The following is a 20,823-nucleotide window of genomic DNA, read 5'->3' on the forward strand; positions in this document are numbered from 1 at the left end:
TTATAGGTGAAACAGTTGCCGAAATATCTGGTCGTAACTAAATAAATGCTCAGCGAACCTGTAGCAATTAAATGTGCAGTAAATTATTTTAAAATAAATTAAAAATACTTATAGCCATACAAAATCAACGATACGCACACAAAATTAAAAAGAAAACTCCAAACAACAATTTTCCATAAAAAATAAACATCGACGTTTTATATCCACACGACCTGTCGTACTCCCCTTAAGTGTTTGTCCTCCACTAAAATATTAGGTTGGTGCATAAGATCGTAGCGTTTTTCTTTTATGTTAGTTTTAAGTTAGTATTCTGGCTGCTATTGGTTTATTACTCGATTGTCAATTTTTTTTTTTGTAACTCACTGTTGCTATTTGAATTTACAGACTGTTATTTTCTCGTTTGGGGATAGTATGTTGAGCTATGGATGCTAGAAAATGGAGTGCTAAGTGGAGAAGTTGGAACATGTCCGACATTTTCTTATGTTTGAGTTCAGTGGAAGGGTGACAACACTGGAGGCAGCCAGAAACTTTTTGCGCCGTGTAGGATAATAATGCCATTCGACAGAGCACGGTAAGAAAATGGTTTTCTCGTTTTAAGGACATTAGTGACTTTCTACGTTCAGCAAGACCTTCGTGATCTGATGAATATCGTTGAAATGCATTAATCCTCGTCAGTGTATTCGAAAACTGGCAAATGTGATGAACTGTTATCATTCCACCATCGTGTACATTTGCATGCAATGGAGATGGTTGAAAACTCGGGTATATGAGTACCGCATGCTCTAGGACAAAATCACAATCAATGGTTGGCCATATGTGCGTCTCTGCTTGCTATTTATCACTTGGCTCATGAACACTACCGATCATTCCGATTGTGTTTCGTTACTGGTGACGAGAAATGGTCTACTTATGTTACCATATGAGCCCAAACAAAGCAACAGTACTGTCCGTAGAGAGACCTGCGCACATCCACAAAAGATAATACACTGAAGCGCCAAAGAAACTGGTATAGGCATGGGTATTCAAATAACGAGACATGTAAGCAGGCAGAATACGGCGCTGCGGTCGGCAACGCCTCTATAAGACAGATCGGTTGCTGAAATGGCAGGTTATCAAGATTTAAGTGAGTTTCAGCGCTGGAACACAGTATCTCCGAGGTAGCAATGAAGTGGGGATTTTCCAGTACGACCATTTCACGAATATCAGGCCTTAAATATCAGGCATCGAGTAAAACATCAAATCTCCGACTTTAGGCAAGTGTACCAGATTCTTCGGCTCTTCAGTGTATTATACATCTGGTGGAACAGCAATGGTGTGATGTAATACGAATTGCTTCCCGAAGGTGTAACCATTACTGCTGACATTTGTTGCCTAAAACTGAGAAGTCTTGTAGACGCAATCCAAGAACAACAACCAGAAAGAATGAGGAAAGATATGTTTCTTCAAGCCCGGCGGCGTTCTATTACACTGATAAAAAAACATTAGATAGGAGTTGGGTTGGGAAGTCATTCCGCGCCCACCTTATTCATCTGCTCTTGCGCCCTCAGATTTTCACCTATTCCGCTCAGTACCGAACGACCTTCAAGCAAAACCACATGATTTCTACAGTCGCGGAATCGAAAAGTTACCCCAGCGTTGGCAGGCTGTTGTAAATACTGAAGAAGAGTATACACTCCTGGAAATGGAAAAAAGAACACATTGACACCAGTGTGTCAGACCCACCGTACTTGCTCCGGACACTGCGAGAGGGCTGTACAAGCAATGATCACACGCACGGCACAGCGGACACACCAGGAACCGCGGTGTTGGCCGTCGAATGGCGCTAGCTGCGCAGCATTTGTGCACCGCCGCCGTCAGTGTCAGCCAGTTTGCCGTGGCATACGGAGCTCCATCGCAGTCTTTAACACTGGTAGCATGCCGCGACAGCGTGGACGTGAACCGTATGTGCAGTTGACGGACTTTGAGCGAGGGCGTATAATGGGCATGCGGGAGGCCGGGTGGACGTACCGCCGAATTGCTCAACACGTGGGGCGTGAGGTCTCCACAGTACATCGATGTTGTCGCCAGTGGTCGGCGGAAGGTGCACGTGCCCGTCGACCTGGGACCGGACCGCAGCGACGCACGGATGCACGCCAAGACCGTAGGATCCTACGCAGTGCCGTAGGGGACCGCACCGCCACTTCCCAGCAAATTAGGGACACTGTTGCTCCTGGGGTATCGGCGAGGACCATTCGCAACCGTCTCCATGAAGCTGGGCTACGGTCCCGCACACCGTTAGGTCGTCTTCCGCTCACGCCCCAACATCGTGCAGCCCGCCTCCAGTGGTGTCGCGACAGGCGTGAATGGAGGGACGAATGGAGACGTGTCGTCTTCAGCGATGAGAGTCGCTTCTGCCTTGGTGCCAATGATAGTCGTATGCGTGTTTGGCGTCGTGCAGGTGAGCGCCACAATCAGGACTGCATACGACCGAGGCACACAGGGCCAACACCCGGCATCATGGTGTGGGGAGCGATCTCCTACACTGGCCGTACACCACTGGTGATCGTCGAGGGGACACTGAATAGTGCACGGTACATCCAAACCGTCATCGAACCCATCGTTCTACCATTCCTAGACCGGCAAGGGAACTTGCTGTTCCAACAGGACAATGCACGTCCGCATGTATCCCGTGCCACCCAACGTGCTCTAGAAGGTGTAAGTCAACTACCCTGGCCAGCAAGATCTCCGGATCTGTCCCTCATTGAGCATGTTTGGGACTGGATGAAGCGTCGTCTCACGCGGTCTGCACGGCCAGCACGAACGCTGGTCCAACTGAGGCGCCAGGTGGAAATGGCATGGCAAGCGGTTCCACAGGACTACATCCAGCATCTCTACGATCGTCTCCATGGGAGAATAGCAGCCTGCATTGCTGCGAAAGGTGGATATACACTGTACTAGTGCCGACATTGTGCATGCTCTGTTGCCTGTGTCTATGTGCCTGTGGTTCTGTCAGTGTGATCATGTGATGTATCTGACCCCAGGAATGTGTCAATAAAGTTTCCCCTTCCTGGGACAATGAATTCACGGTGTTCTTATTTCAATTTCCAGGAGTGTATTATTAATGACTGTGTTTGCTATACTTATGGCAAAACGCTGCGGACTTATACACCAGTCTAAATACCCAACATTATGTCTTTGCCAGTTGTCCCAGGAGTCAATGAAAGTTCTCCAGTCGACACATTAAAATATAGTCACGCCATGTTTTTGTCTTGCCTTAACAGTGGGCATGGTCCAAAAGTCAGAGCACATAAGTGATACGCAGACGACACAAGTTGAAAGTTGTCTGTCATCTTCACAATTTTCTCTGTTCAATGATTTCACGTGTATAAAACTTGCAGATATACTGCAAATATATCGACTATCGAGCTGTCGGTTTCTGTAAGCGTAACTGACTGTGACACGGTCAGTGAGGCGGTCGGAAGACACTCTCTGAGTTTCCGATAACACGAGCTAATGTATTCGAGCGCCTCGTTTCGAACGGAGGACGGCGTGATTCCACAATACTATATTGTCAGTTTTGTACAATCTGTCGGTGATCTCGCGTGGGGCGGTGGTTGGGGGAGGGGGGAGGAGAGGACACGGTGTGGAAAATGCTATATGATTGGATGAAATTCGAGTACAAATGAAATCGACATTGTACCGTTAATACGTGCCTATTTTCTAGTTCCTGTTGCAGGGATTCGAAGTAGCGACTTTCGCGGTGTTTTCAGAACTTTACAGCGAGTCTTTTTGGTGCAGAAATTTTACACTTTTGGCTTTTTGAAGTCGATGATCTTCGATGCACCGTAGAAAAGAGGTTTTCCATTAATCCATTCGAATCGTAGGACATTTAAAACCCATCACACTCCCATTCAATGTGCTTCTTTGAACATTTTTCGAGCTATACAGATTTTCTTTCTTTCCAGTATTTCACGTGTTGTAGCCTTGTGTACACAAATGTTGTACGTGGCATGACGACTTAACCAAATTTTTGGAGCAATTGCATTTCTTTCCTAATAAAATATTTTCAAAGTCATTCGAATTTCTTTGCAATAATTTCTTTCCATTTATGATGGCTTTAGGCCGAGTTGTTCTTTGTAATCTGTACTAAACAATTTTTCACGTAAAGTGCAATTTGCCAACAGAAAAGATAACCATTATCCTGAATTGCTTTTTACGATCAACAGTACATTACTCAGTAAACGCGGTGAGCAATACTCTCCGTCTTTCTATGAATGCTTTCTCAGAACAGAAGATAAGTCAGTTGAAGTCAGTGCTAATGGAACTGAAGTTCGTCATTTTGTATAAAGTGTGATTACTTTACGTCTTCCATTTGTGAGCTATGCTAAGAAAATGGGTTCAGCATGCCCAATGGATACATTTGAGCTATAAGCACAATTGTTTAAACATTTCTCTTGTAAATTCATATGTTTATTATGACAAGTTAGGTACACAAAAAACTTTCTTTCTTAGTAATTTAGACAGATCGCATTATTATAAAAGTTAATTGATGAACTTTGTATATGTGAGGCCATTTCAGTTCAGGACATATTTAGACTATACATTTGCAGGTAATACGGTTATCAATAATCTGACAGAGCGCTTATATGGTCTTCTGCAACCAACGTTAGCGGTGACCGTACAGCATGCAGTACCTCCCTAATATCTCGTTGTGATAATGCTGCTGTGTTTCAGATTCGTTACTTGCAAAACACTGTACGTTGGTGTCCACAATTCACAATTTAGGGACACTGGTTGTCTCTATAAACAGAAAAGTACCGGTCGGCCAAGTGTGCCAGATACAATCGTGCAGAGAGTGAGGGAAAGTTTCATACGCAGTTCAAGAAAGTCAATTTGCTGTGCAAGCCGCGAATTTGGAACATCGCAGCAAAGTGCAATGAACGTATTCCGTCGGTACTTACATTTCATACCGTACCGTCTGCAGCAGGTGTAGCAATTAAAACTGGCTGGCCGGACAGCACCTGTAACACTTTAAGATGAACATTTGGCCTCCAAGCAAATATTCAGTGACGAATCAATCTTCCATTTACCTGGAAAGATTAACTGTGACAATATGAGAGTGTGGACACTGAAAATCCTGATGTAATAGGGGCTCTTAAAAAGTACACTGGACTTTAATGTTTTCTGTGCAATCTCACAGGCGAAGCTGAGCCATGGTCGGCTCGCCTTAATGCCGTTTTTCCTTTTGGGCATTTTGTCACCATCGAGTGGCGTCTTATTCCTCCCTCAGTTACTATCTGAACGAGTTGCTCACTTTCCTCCGTCAGTGGCAGCAGCAGTGTTTATCGATATCAGTACTGCTGTAACTTCTTTGGTGTGGCAGTTATATTTCTGTGTCATGGTGTGTGCGGGCAGTTGGTCGGTTGCGACGAAGCAGCGAGGATGTCTCTGTGGCGTGTGATCAGGCTAGTTGCGAGAACTGCTAAGTGCCTTAACTGTGTTTATACGCCAGTTATTAAGACATAATCCTGCTGCGATCCTCGTCTTCACTGATATCTTTGGTTGTTTTGCTATTGGTAGGGTGGAAGGAAATTGATTAGGCGGTTGGTTGGTTCGTCAGCTGTCCGTACATTGTGCTGCAACCAGATTGTTTAGTGTTACGTTTGGCTATCTGTATCACCTACACTGTGGTTAGAGTTTCCTCCCCAGGCCGACCCTTGGAACACTTCTGAGCACAACTGTTTGTTGTTCGTGATTGTCATTTTCTTAGGCCGCAGGTACTTGAATTCTTGAAATGGCCGCATGATGGAAAGCAACAAACTTTGAATGTGGAATGGTAGTTGGAGGCAGAGACACGGGACATTCCACTTCCGAAATCTTTAGGGTATTCAATATTCCGAGATCCACAGAGTCAAGGATGAGGCATTGCCTCTCACCACGGACAACGCAGCGACCGATGACATTCACCTAACGAGAACAGCGGCGTTTGCGTAGAGTTGTGAGTGCTAACAGACACGCAACACCGCGTGAAATAACCACTGAAATCAAGGGGGCGTACGACGAAAGTATCCGTTAGGGCAGTGTGGCGAAATATGGCGTTAATGGACTGTGGAAACAGATGACCGACGCGAGTGCTGTTGCCAATAGCACGACATCGCCTACAGCGCCTCTCATGGGTCATGACCATATCGATTGGACCCTAGACGACTGAAAATCATGAGCTGCTCAGATGAGCCTCAGTTTCGGTTTGTATGAGTGAATGGTAAGGTTCCTGTGTTGCACAGATACCATGTAACCATGGGCTCAGGTTGTCAACAAGGTACTGTGGAATCTGGTGATGGCTCCATAATGATAGCGTTCACATGCTACTAACTGGGTCCTTTTGTCCAGCTGAACCCCTCATCGACTGGAAATGGTTATGTTGGGTTAATTGGAGACCTTTTGCAACCATTCAGGGACTTCATGTTCCCAAACAAGAAAACGCCGTTGCCCTGGACCACTGTTGTTCGCGATTGGTTTGAAGAACATTCTGAACAATTCAAGTGAATGATCTGGCCACCCAGGTCGCCCGACATGAATCCCATCGAACACTTACGGGACATAATCGAGATGTCAGCTCGTGCACAAGATGCGGTACTGGAACACTTTCACCATTATGGACTGATATACTGGCAGCATGGCTCAATATTTCTGCAGGGGACTTCCAGCGACTTGCTGAGTCCTTGCCACGTCGACTTGCTGCACTACGCCGGGCAAAAGGAGGCCTAACCTGTCATTATCAGGCGTGCCACGACCTCTGTCAGAAATCGTTCAAATGGCTCTGAGCACAATGGGACTTAACTTCTGAGGTCATCAGTCCCCTAGAACTTAGAACTACTTAAACCTCACTAACCTAATGACATCGCACACATCCATGCCCGAGGCAGGATTCGAACCTGCGACCGTAGCGGTCGTGCGGTGCCAGTCTGTAGCGCCTAGAACCGCTCGGCCACTCCGGCCGGCACGACCTCTGTCACCTCAGTGTGTAGTAGTTCTGTATGTAGACGAACTTGTGTGAATTGTTGCTGCTGGGATGGGATCACGTTACCTGCAGCAGCGTGGTGATGAGTCCGCGCACGGCCGGTTCTGCGACCTCCGCGAGGTACATGGGGCCCACGGAGGTGGCGACGCCCACGCCCAGGCCGCCGACGAAGCGCGCCGCGATGAGGACGCCGGGGTTGGAACTCAGGCCCAGCATGAGCCACTGCACGGCCAGCGGGACGCCCGCCGCCATCAGGGACCACTTGCGGCCCAGCGGAGAGTCCACCATCAGCGACACTGCCAGACTGCCCGCGATGATAGCTAGGTTGTTCACGGACGCCAGCCACGACACCTCGTCCGCGTTGGCGTAGCCGTCATTCTCCAGGCGCTGTGTCATCGGCGACGCCCAGCCCATCACGGTGCCTGCGCTGGCGTACACCAGCGTCTCTGCGGGCAGGGCCAGCGCCCACACGTTATCTCCTGGCCATCCGAAGTGCGATCAAGAAGTATCTGGATTTTTTTTTAATTTCGCAGATTTTATACATCCTTTTTTTTATCTTGTTGGTAAACGTTTCTCTGATTTACGTTTGCATTTTCAGTCGTTTTTAATATTCAGCTTACTGCTGACACTCGATAAGGTTATGAATGTTTTCTAGTATTCGGCGATTTCGGCATTCGAAAAACTAAAATTATTTGTCCTGAATTTTGCTGTGACATTGCAATAAGGTGCAGCATCGCATTGCGCATTCGAGATGTTGACACTCGCTTTTTGCGAATCTACTATGAGTAAGGGTTTACGAGTGGTATTAAAGTTTCAAAGAGGGTGGAGAAGACGTTGAAGACTGTGACCACCCTGGACGCGCTAGCACATTAATTACTGACGACATGTGGAGGAAGTACAGAAAATGGTTGTGGAAAAGCGCCAAATCACCATCAGAGCGTTTGTTGATGATGTCGGCATATTCTTTGGCTCATGCCAAGCAATTTTTCCGGATGTTTAGGGAATGAAACATGTAACAGCAAAATTTGTTCCGAAATTGTTCCTCACGAACGCTCTGTATGCATTCGACAGTTCATGTAGTACGGTGTTTGACGAAGACTGGCGTGGAACCGAATAATGCTACATTCTGTGTGGTACGAGAACATGTGTGCAAGGCATCATTTGAATGCTTACGATCGTGGATGAACAGTTCGATAACTAAACCGATCGAAGTGTCCCTACTGTGGCAACAGAAATAGGTGTGTCCAAAAGTGTCATCTCTCGACTATAATAGGCCACTGAAGATGAGAAAGCTATACGAAAGCAAGACGATGATCGCTGACGGACCACCGTGGACGGACCACCACACTTCAAGAGGATCGATACGTAGCCCTAGCGGCGAAAACGAATATTGATCTCACCAGCAGGCAGATCGCTGCAGTCATTGCAACCGCCAGCGATACACGCCATTTCGCGGCGATTAAATCAGACTAGTTTGCATGCTGGAAGCTTGTTATACGCACTGCGCTTCAACCATGCCATCGTCGCGAAAGAGTTCGTTCGTTTAGGAACCATGTTGGTCGGGTTCAGCAACAGTGGTCCAGAAATGTTCTCCGACGAATTCCGCTTGACTGCGCCAAGTGATTCTGGCCACCAGTTAGTGTGGAGAGAGAAGGGAACACTTTACATACCACAGGATTTTCACGAGCATCATCGGTATGGCCTTGGCACAATGACGTAGACAGGCATTATACGCAGTAGCCAAACACAGCTGAATACGATTGCGCCGAGTACCGTTACAGCACAGCGGTATTGCAGGGAGATGATTCTGGATCACGACCATCTCATTAGCGATGCGGGTTTTCTCGACTTTCCGTTTATGGACAGCAACGCCGGTTCGCACAGGAACACTGAGGTGTCGGGCCCTCTGGAAATTAAAGATACTGAACGCATCGAATGACCTGCCTAGTCCTCGGACCTGAAGCATACAGAGCATACCTGCTATGCTTATGGCAGATGTGCTTCACAACGAACACCACCCCTCCGAACTGCGCAAGAACTGAAAACGGCCTTGAGAGTGGAGTGGGTCAATATCCCCCAAAGCCTCCTTAACAGTTTGGTAGCCAGAATAAATGACAGGTGCTAAATATGCACTCGTCCCAGCGAAGGGTATATTTCTTACTAAGAGTCCGATATCGACCTTTATATTGGGAGTCTGACCGGTGCCAAACATGGACGTTGTGTACTAGGGGTTTCCAATAAATAATGCAGCACATTTTTTTCCTCAGTAAGTTTCGGTTGAAAAAATGCAGAATTTTTTGTAGAACGTAGTGAAATATTCCCGTCTCAGCCCATATATTTTCATGAAGTTCCGAGAGGTGGTGGCGCTATATGTAGCCTTCAAAATGGCGTCTGTAAGGGAAGTGCGTTCCGAGCAGACAGCTGTTATTTCTTTTGGCGGGCAACCAGAGAATTGTGGCTATTCATAGACGCTTGCAGAATGCCTATGGAGATCTGGCAGTGAACGAAAGCACGGTGAGCCATTGGCTGAGGCGGTCATCATCGCAACAAGGTCGCGCGCAAACCTGTCCGACCTCCTGAATGCCGGCCGTTCGCACGCAGCTGTGACTCGTGCAGTGTTGGAACGTGCCGACGCTCTCATCAGAAGTGATCGACGGATCACAGTCAAACACCTCGCTGCTCAACTGGACGTCTCCGTTAGTACTGCTGACACCCTCGGCCACCTGTTGGGGTACTCAAAGGTGTGTTCCCGCTGGGTTCCCCGCCGCCTATCAGAAGACCATGAAGAGCAACGAAGTACCATCTGTGTAGAATTTTTTGAATGTTAGGAGGCTGATCGTGACAGTTTGAGTCGAATAACGTCACAGGCTATTAAATTTGGGCTCATTATTTCGAATCGGAACCAAAACGGCAATCCACGGAGTGGTGCCACACCGCCTTTCCTCGAAGAAAACGATGGAAGCCGCACGCTCAGTCGGCAAATCCATGGCGACCGTTTTATGGGACTCCGAAGGAGTTATTCTATTCGATGCAACGATCAACTTTCAGCGTGCTCATCGCCACAAAAATGCAAACAATCTTCTCCATCCCCATGACGAGGCCTCAAACAAGTTTTTGCACCCGACAGGTGCTCACAAAACTTCATTGGACGGTTCTTCCTCATTCGCCCTACAGTGTCCGCCCCACGTAGCTGAATGGTCAGCACGACGGGATGTCGTACCTAACGGCCTGGGTTCGATTCCCTGCTGGGTCGGATATTTTCTCCGCTCAGGGACTGAGTGTTGTGTTGTCCCTACCACCATCATTTCATGCCCATCGATACGCAAGTCACCGAAGTGGCGTCAACTCGAAAGACTTGCACCAGGTGAACGGTCTACCCAACGGGAGGCCCTAGCCACACGGCATTTCATTACCCTACAGTAAGGATCTCGCACCTTCCGACTTCCATACATTTGGCCCAATGAAAGATCCACTCCGCGGGAACCAATGATGTGGAGGTCACTGATGCAGCACGACGTTGGCTCTGACCTTGACCGTTATAATGGTACTACGCAGTCATATCGGCCCTCCGAGTAAGGCGGCGTAAGGGCGTCGCACTGAACGGAGATAATGTTGACATATACGGTTTTGTAGCCAAAAGTGGGGAATAATACGTTGCAGTGCAATCCCGAATAAATTTCCTTTACGTCTATGGTCACAAACTTTTCTTCAACAGATTACCGGTTTCAGTTTATAAGGATCATCTTCAGATCTGTTTAATAAAAACAATGTCCCAATGTACTGCAGCCATAGTGGCATCGTCAAATGTTAAATGCAGTACATTAGGACATTGATTTTATAAAACAGATCTGAAGATGGTCATTATAGACCGAAACCAATAATCTGTTGACGAAAAGTTTGTGATCATAGACGTAAAGTAAAGCAAATTTATTCGATATACTGGTCATTGTTTTATTCGCGACAATGTCGCAGCTTGTGAATCCCGACTAAAACCAGTTCCTTTCAGAAAAAAGTGTTGCATTTTTTTTGAACGCCCCTCGTATGTGTGTTATCCTACTTCCTCGTGTTGTGAAATCTTTACGATTTTTCATTATAAATATGATACTCCACTTGTATTACCTATGTACCACGTTTCATGTCTCCATTATCGCCTGTGATTATTCCTATCCGACAGCGTAACTATTTCTCGGTAGTTGTCAAGCAGTGCAGACCAACACGCCGATGAGCCAAAATATTATTACCACTGCCCACCGCGACATTAAATGCCACATGGTGGCGTTGCGAATATGTGACTCGGTAAGGAAAGTATATAAGCAGAAAGTAGACGAATAAGAAATCATTCCAGCGTCAATACGGACCACAAGGGGGATTTTTGATAACGGGAGTCTGTCTGACAAAGGGCGGCACCATGTGTAGTATGTGAACATTACTGCAGATAACCTCCATCCGTTCATGTTTGATGTTTCCCATGACGACAATGGCATCTTCCAGCAGGAGAACTGTCCATATAATAAGGCCAGAATCGGCCTAGAGTGGTTTGAGGAGCATGATAGCGAACTCAGTTTGAAACCCTGGCCACCAAATTCGCCTGATCTGAGCCTGATGGAACACACGAGGAACGCCATTGGATGCCAGCTCCACGTCCACAAACCACCGTACCGTAATTTACGGGAACTGCGTGACCTCGGATAGACATCTGATGCCACATACCTCCGGAAATCTACAAATGACATGACGAATCCATTTTGCGCATAATATCCGTTGTATTGCGTACAGAAGAGGACCGACACTTTACGAGTATTAAACAGGTGGTCATCACTGTATGTTTTTATCATTGCCAATGCTGACGAACACAACTCCATGATGGGCCAGCTGAATTCTTCATGGAAATTAAGGCAAGTGATGCGTACTGTCCTCATCAAAGTGTCATACGATAAAAACCTATAAGAACATGAAACAGCTGCAGTTCAGTCAGTAGAGAGGACAGTTGTTATTAAATGTTTCAATCCTTGTCTATATAGTAAACATCAGAGCTGAGGTAGGTCTCATTGCCTTCAAATGTACACTACTGGCCATTAAAATTGCTACACCACGAAGATGACGTGCTACCGACACGAAATTTAACCGACAGGAAGAATATGGTGTAATATGCAAATGATTAGCTTTTCAGAGCATTCACACAAGGTTGGCGCCGGTGGTGACACCTACAACGTGCTGACATGAGGAAAGTTCCCAACCGATTTCTCATACACAAACAGCAGTTGACCGGTGTTGCCTGGTGAAACGTTGTTGTGATGCCTCGTGTAAGGAGGAGAAATGCGTACCATCACGTTTCCGACGTTGATAAAGGTCGGATTGTAGCCTATCGCGATTGCGGTTTATCGTATCGCGACATTGCTGCTCGCGTTGGTCGAGATCCAATGACTGTTAACAGAATATGGAATCGGTGGGTTCAGAAGGGTAATACGGAACGCCGTGCTGGATCCCAACGGCGTCGTATCACTAGCAGTGGAGATGACAGGCATCTTATCCGCCTGGCTGTAACGGATCGTGCAGCCACGTCTCGATCTCTGAGTAAACGGATGGCGACGTTTGCAAGACAACAACCATCTGCACGAACAGTTCGACGACGTTTGCAGCAGTATGGACTATCAGTTCGTAGAAAATGGCTGCGGTTACCCTTGACCCTGCATCACAGACAGGAGCGCCTGCGATGGTGTACTCAACGACGAACTTGGGTGCACGAATGGCAAAACGTCATTTTTTCGGATGAATCCAGGTTCTGTTTACAGCATCATGATGGTCGCATCCGTGTTTGGTGACATCGCGGTGAACGCACATTGGACGCGTGTATTCGTCATCGCCATACTGGCGAATCACCTAGCGTGATGGTATGGGGTGCCATTGGTTACACGCCTCGGTCACCTCTTGTTGGCATTGACGGTACTTTGAACAGTGGACGTTACATTTCAGATGTGTTGCGACCCGTGGCTCTACCCTTCATTCGATCCCTGCGAAACCCTACATTTCAGGAGGATAATGTACGATCGCATGTTCCAGGTCGTGTACTGGATACAGAAAATGTTCGACTGCTGCCCTGGCCAATACCCAAGCGTATAAAGGCCGTTATTACGGCCAAATGTGGTTGTTGTGGGTAGTGATTTCTCAGGATCTATGCACCCAGATTGCGGGAAAATCTAATCACATATAAGTTCTAGTATAATATATTTGTCCAATGAATACCCGTTTATCATCTGCATTTCTTCTTGGTGTAGCAATTTTAATGGCCAGTAGTGTATATGTGCAGACACTGATGAGAGTGGAGTATATATATTAACACTAATTGTTGCTCTTCTGGAATCTACAGCTTTATCAATATTTAAAGGAGTCTATACTCAGTAAAAGCGAAAGTGCACGTAGTCATTCTCGAAGCACTAACACCGTATGTATTAAAGTTCTTGCACAAATTTTGTTGGGAAATTTCGACAACCAAGACAATGATATGACAACACATGTAATGTAAAGGTTTAAAGAAGGCCATAAAAACTGTGTTGAAAAATTACTGTGCAGGAAATAACAGCCTCACCCACGGCCTAAGGCGTCAGAGCCTCGGACTAGAATTCACTTCAGATCATTCTGAGGATAGCATGGAGGTGAATCTCATTTGCCCACAGCAATAAGAGCAGAAGTAGACGATGCTCCATTACATCCTCTTGGCGGAAAAGGGTGGAGGGAGGGGGTGAAGGAATAAGGTGACTGCGAGAGTTGAATGGAAGCTCGACTGCAAGCTAGCTTTCCCTCTAGCAGTATAGGTTGCAAGGGTGGCCTACTAACCAGGCGGAACGAGACCGCTAGCAATTCGAGCCGCTTACAGCCGAGGTCGCTAGAATAACATAAACTACAGGGGTGCACAAAAATATGGAAACACCAAAACACAACAAAATTACCGTGCATAATAAGATGTAGGAAAACCATTGACATTCAAATCAGCTTCCAGGCGTCTCGGAATGGATAAATGTAAGTCCTGTATGGTTTTCAAGGGAATCTTACACCACTCTTCCTGCAAAATAGTGGCAAGTTCAGAAAACGACGGTCGAGCTAGATTGCAACATGCACTTCCCAAAGTAGACCACTAAATCTCAATTACATTGAGATTTGGTGACTATTGTGAATAGGAGACATATGAAAATTCATCGTCATTTTCACTAAGCCAGTCCTAGACGATGCGAGCTGTCTGAACAGGGGCCCTCTCTTAGGAACTAGCACAGCACCACGGGATAGGTCTGATAAGCTAAAATCGTCAAAAAATGCTAGACAGTAATGCCACTTTGCGTAGTAACCATGGAGCCTATGAAGTACCATGATATGGCTACTCAAATCATCGCCGAACCCCCTTGGGGCGTTAAGTCGATCAGAAGTTGGAAACAGTGTGAAAAAAAACTCATCCGATGAAATTACATTCTTCTATTGCTCTATAGCCGAGCTCATATTCCTTCGGCACCACGGTTTTCTGTTACAGCGATTTTCTGTCTGCATCACCGATGAGTGATTTTGGAAATCCCACTAGACATGCAATTCCCTGCTTATGACGAACCCCCTCATCTCGTTTCATTGCTGACGGGGATCTCGAGTTCGATATTCATTTCTCCAATTACTTTTCCCGCAGTGACCTTCCTATTTCTTATTTCAATGACTTTCTGTCACGATCACTCAACACATACTGTTTCATCGGCGTTGTGACTTAGTGAAGATGTTTTCCGACTTTGTCTCTAAGTCCTCAATACGTTTCCTCTTGAAATATCATCAAACACTGCGGCTACCTTCGTTACGGAAGCACCCACCATACGAACAGCAACAACTTGCCCACGTTCGAGTTTACTCAGCCCCGACTAATACACTCACATCTACAGAAAAGAATCACCGTTATGACCACGACTGACACTTGCAACGTATTGATGGTACTCCCCAGTTGTCGCTCGTGGTCAAATACAAAAACTAATGTTACAGGCTTCCCACATTTTTGTCCAAGCCCTGTGTGTTGCAAGTCGGCATTCATGTAGAACAAGCTGTGTGCAGTTTCAAATTACTGCGCAAACCAGGTCATAATTGGCGTCCCGCGGCTTAACATGCAGTTCGACTTCCATCGAGCTGCTCAGTTCCATCGCAGGTCACCTATCGGCCACTATCGACCTGTTAGCCGAAGGAAGCCCACTCACGCCGACGACGGCTAGAAGTCAGCACCCCAGCGACAACAACAGACATCGCCAGGGGGTGTGGGGTGGGAGCTGGGGGGATAGGGGGAGACAGTTGTTCACTTTGGACTTGATCAAATGTTCAAATGTGTGTGAAATCTTATGGGACTTAACTTCTAAGGTCATCAGTCCCTAAGCTTACACACGACTTAACCTCAATTATCCTAAGGACAACCACAGACACCCATGACCGAGGGAGGACAGGGACCAGACGCACAGTCTATGACTGCAGTGCCTTAGTGGACTTGTTCACTGAATGTGACGCTTGCTAAGGCTAGGACTATTTGCACAACGATCACATGAAAGTTGAGTATATGTGTTACTGATAGTTTGGCCACAATAATCTGTAGTTTTTTCAGCAACTGTAATATTTATGTTTAGGTGTGCTTGATGCCATTTGTTTGGAATAGCGCCATTGTTCGCACAGAACTCTAAACGGAACTTCGTCGGCTGTTGTCAACCTACAGAAACCACAGTAGCCGGAACGAGTAGTGATGAGTTGAAGTTATAACACAGTTACTAAAGATGGCAATAACACAAAATATGCAGGGTTTTCCAAGTGTCAAAATTGTACAGAGGGTAGAGAATCCTTAGCTGAGTAGTTTTAGACAAAGAACGGAAGGGTAGATATAACTACTGCAAGCGGTTTGACCTCTTAAATAGGCAATCCGCGTGAAGCAGGTACTCGTCTCAACCTATACTTTAGGAAAAGAAACCTAGCGCATCGACGATGGTAGGGCTGCCTTGGTTAACGATGCACAATCATCCGTGATGTGTCTTGTGGGGAAACTTTCCATTGTTTAAACTTCAAGACTGATCCTCAACGACGAAACTTTACTCGTTACATGAATTTACAGACGTTCATGTAATACGTAGTGCAAAGGGTGTGCTGCCAGGAAAACCAAGCAAATGTACAGAGAAAATTTTCACTTCCTATGTCATTTTAACTGGAAGAAATTTTTCCCTGTGAACGGGGAATTATGAGAGACTGATTCCGTTCAACGCAAAAAAAGTGGACCAACGTTCTTGATAAAGAATATTTACAGTGTAGGATTTAACGAGATGTAGGAGAAGTGTCTTCCATAAGTACCCGTCAACTTCCCCATGAAATGCATACTTCGAAGAATACTGCGTGGAGTTTAGTGGTTGAGCAGCAAGAATTCAGATCTGTTAATGGACTAGCCAGCGCAGTACTACCGCGCTGAAGTTCCTGTAGTTTGTGTGTTCACAGTTGTGGTATCTTTCAACACTGATAATGTTATCAACTGCCACGATAGCCAAGTTTGTAGTAATGAAAATCGTGTGCTTCAGGTCACTTGTGGTAGGTACCTGTGGGACCAAACTGTTGAGGTCATCGCTCCCTACTACTTAATCTAACTTAAACTAACTTACGCTAAGGACGAAGGACTTGAACATACCACGGGGGGAGCCGCGCGAACCGTGGCATGGCGCCCTAGATCGCGCGGCTACCCCACACGGCTCAGGCAATTATCAATCAACTTGTGGTTTTTATTCGAGGTGCTCTGCCACAATTTTTGGAGACTGCTTGTCATGTTGTCAGTAAAAGCACCCGGTTGAGATATGACTGTGCTTTGCGTCACTTGGGTATTAAGCTCTGTGAGCACTATATTCCCTCATCGTTTGACTGGAACAGAAGGCACTGTCCCATAGCCATCATTATAGTCCTGTCTCACTATGGAATTTTTCGTGTTGGGTTACATGAAGTCCATTGTGCATAAAACCCCAGCAGCAAGAGAACAGAATCCTTCTGATATGGTCGTAGCTGTCCGTCTCACTGTACAACAGACAAAAGAAATATCTGAGAAACTGCAGCAAAACTTTACGCACCGTTGCAGTGCGTCACAAGCATCTCCAGCGCCGGCAATGCCACTGTCGCCAGCTCTATCACCGGGGCCATTTCCAGCTCCATCACGGCCAGCACCTCCAGGATCATCACCAGTACCTTAGGCAGCATCACAACCAGGCACTATTTCCAGCACCAGTGCCAGGAAGTCCATGAGATCCAGCCACACATGTCACTATCGCAGAGACATTGCCACTATCACAAGCTACCTGCCGCCACGTGCTATCTAACAATCCCACGAAAATCCCACGTAGAAGACCATGAAATCGAAATAGTACAAATGAACTACCGATCTTGTGCATTCAAAAAATCCTCAAATTAAAGAAAAGAGTCTGCTGATAACATAGCCATCATGTCACTACAAACCCCATGTTCCCAAACTCCCCCTTCCAGGCTACGCAACTCCACTTTCGAACCACTTCTTCTACTCTCTCCGGACAAACACATCCTTCATCCCACCCGCCGATTCTCAGCGCTGTGCTCAGTGGTGTCAACCCAGAGATTACGGTCAAGGAAATCGCATAGGAAATTAGTTGCAAAGCCGAATTATAAATCAGAGTAACCATTCTCCCACTATACGGCCTTTCTTTACACCGATTCCTCTGCCATCATTGATCACATAACTAAAAACTTTACATCATTTACTAGCAATGCTATGAAGTCGAACCATCCAAAGCCCAGCCCAAATCCTTCTGTTGCCTTGTGTGCCTCCAGTACAGTGATCTCCCCACAAACAAATGCCAAAACCCACTCACCTGTCCCCACCGAAAAACCCCATAATGTCTGCAAAGATTATCCTAATCTGTACAATCTCCGGTCCTATAACAGCTGAACTAAGCACCGCCACCATTCTCCGGTAAGTGGACCATCAAACAACTTGTACCTATTTGCCCCACTCACTGCCTCCGTCCTTCTCCTGAAGCTGAAGATATAGAAATATATGTTTTCCTATGCATTCATCTTTTCTATCGTCCCAACATCTTACGCCAAATCTCTCTAGTACTCCAGACAACATCTCACCTCAATGAAATTACTACCTTCCCCCACAACAAAGCCCGCTTTGTCTTCGACCATGTATCAATATTAATTTCAGATACCTTCTTCCGTATCATACTTTGCCATTTCCAAATTGCGTGACAACAATACAGTTTGGCCTTGTGCCGTAGCTATATCAGCCTTCCCTCCATCTCTAAGCATCTCATGTACTCAGAGAGCGCAACTTGAAACGCTTATCCTCTCTCAGACTATGGACTTATGAACTCATTCATTGAAAATTACCCCTACTTTCCTACCCATCCCATCCGAAATCAAGGCTAGAAAGAAACTTTTTCTAGCTACGCATCTGGATCCCACCTATCTGTTCCTTCCCATAAGCACACCCCAAAGCCTTTTCCATAGTATACCTGTCCAATAATTCCCACATCCCAATCCTTACCCTCAGTTACCATTTGTCCCCATCATATCATGTTTATAATAGAGATAGTTAAATCACGTCTCCATCGTCTTGTCATAAACTCATCACCTCTTTTTGTACTTGTTAAACGGCGTACATTTTTCATACTTTGACGCATTGATGTAAATTCTTAATTCTTTTCATTTTTCTGGGAGGAGTTAAGAAAACTTTTACAGTTACGCGGCTCAATCTATCCAGTGTAGTCTCTCAGCCAACAATATCATACGACATCACTTTTTTCCCTGAACAGTCACTTCAATAAAGGGAATATTCGTACAAACTACCATCATTTCAGAAAACTCTGTCACTTGCTACGTAACAATAACAACTGTTATCAGTACAAAGCTATTTCCGATGTACTGAAAGGCGGCCTTGTACCCAGTCTTGAATATGAAGGGCAAACTATATAAGGGGTATCTTTACAATTAGTTAGGAATATTAAACTATTACATTAATATAACTGATGTGAGAAAGGAATGCTATAGGATGCACCCTAGATCAGACATGGATGAAGCATGGAGTGGAAATTTAGCACTGGGAGCGTAAACACAAATTATCTGATTCGGTACGTATAGTAAGTAATTCGCGGTTGCTGCTCCCTGCGATCTACTACATTGAATAATAATGAATCTTACGTTACTTGAGTCCCCCGCAAGGTTTATAATCTATAAGAGAGGAATGTAAACCTTGCGGGGGATTCTGAAGTAAAGTTATAGGTTTCATTGCTATACAACGCAGTAGATCGCAGGGAATAGCAACCCTGATGTTACTTGCTATACGTATTCATGTGTGGGCCCGCAAGGTTTATGACCTATAGGAGGGGAATGAAGCTTTTGACAATGTTCACTGGAATACTCTCTTTCAAATTCTGAAGGTGGTAGGGGTCAAATACAGAGAGCGAAAGGCTATTTACAACATGTACAGAAACCAGATGGCAGTTGTAAGAGTCGAGGGGCACGAAAGGGAAGCAGTGATTGAGAAAGGAATGAGTCACGGTTGTAGCCAATCCCCGATGTTATTCAATCTGTATACTGAGCAAGAAGTAGAGAAAATAAAAGAAAGAATTGGAGTAGGAATTAAAATCCACGGAGAAGAAATAACATTGTAATTCTGTCAGTGGCAGCAAAGGACCTGGAAGAGCAGTTGAACGGAATGGACAGTGTCTTTAACGGGTCGTGAGTCGTGCTTGGGTACCTCAGAGGTAGTGTCGCCTTGCGCGTCGAGCGAGCAGGTTGTCGTTAACTTCCACCTGTGCCGCAGCACCGCTTGTATCGAACCTACTCAGTCTTGTTGGTGTATCGGCCGGAGTCACATCGTAGTTGCGTATCAGAGTCTGTTGTCGTTCTCCTCTTGGCGGCGGTGTTTTCTGCCCGCGCCATGGTGTCTGTCGAGTCTCCTAAATCTGTTCCTCGTCGAGCTACTGTTCGTTTCAGTTTTGACAAGAGTACGCGTCCTGTTCAACCTGGCTCCTTAGAAATTCACGATTGGTTGGCTGATGTTATCCGTGTTACACCTGACCAGGTAGATACTGCTTACTTTGATTCTGATTTGTATGCATTCTTTCTGAAGTTTTATGATCCCGTTCAAGTAGAACGACATCTGTCCAGGGTTGGTTCTCAAGTACTGTTTACGCATCAAGATGGTTCCGTTAGTCAACTCCTCCTTGAAAATGCGGCACTCGAGTATACTCCGGTTAGAATTGATAACCTTCCTCCTGAAGTGTACGATTCATTTCTTAAATCAGTGTTGCTTCCGTTTGGACTAATACGGCATATCCGATGGAAACGCTGGTCAGCACAACATCGCTTCCAGTGATATAATGGTATCCGGACTGTGGACATGCGCGTTAAAAAAGAATATTCCTTCCCACTTAACTGTTTGTAGTTACCGAATCCATGTTACGTATGCAGGGCAAGAAGGAACGTGTTTTCTTTGTAACGAACGCGGTCATCTAAGATCTGATTGTTCACGCCGTACCACTGTTCTGACGTCTTATCAAAAACGTCTTCCTTTAACGTTAGCAACCATAGTATCTTCGCAGTCAGCTTTCAGCCAGTCTCCAGTTTTAAGTGATGTAGCGGCAACATTACCCCCTACTCCTCGCGAATTTCCACCGTTACCGGCGCGTGCCAGTGCGGCCTCTGACCACGAGGGGACGACGGGTCCTGCAGCGCAAGTCAAACGGCGGTGGACTGAGGACGGTACAGACTTCGAGGGCGCCCCACAACAGTCTCGTTCTTCTGACACGGCGTTG

At 46.0% G+C, this 20,823-nt stretch overlaps 1 protein-coding gene across 1 annotated transcript in view; it reads right to left on the reverse strand.

The window, feature by feature from the left end:
* Positions 1-20,823, reverse strand: part of LOC126188550 (facilitated trehalose transporter Tret1-like) — a 56,760-nt gene that overhangs the window by 27,242 nt on the left and 8,695 nt on the right. Inside the window, exon 2 of the mRNA XM_049930149.1 lies at positions 7,067-7,446. Within this exon, the coding sequence (XP_049786106.1) occupies positions 7,067-7,446 (380 nt within the window). The remainder of the gene's footprint in view (positions 1-7,066; positions 7,447-20,823) is intronic.

This window comes from Schistocerca cancellata, chromosome 5 (assembly GCF_023864275.1).
Source record: "Schistocerca cancellata isolate TAMUIC-IGC-003103 chromosome 5, iqSchCanc2.1, whole genome shotgun sequence".
NCBI lineage: Eukaryota > Metazoa > Arthropoda > Insecta > Orthoptera > Acrididae > Schistocerca > Schistocerca cancellata.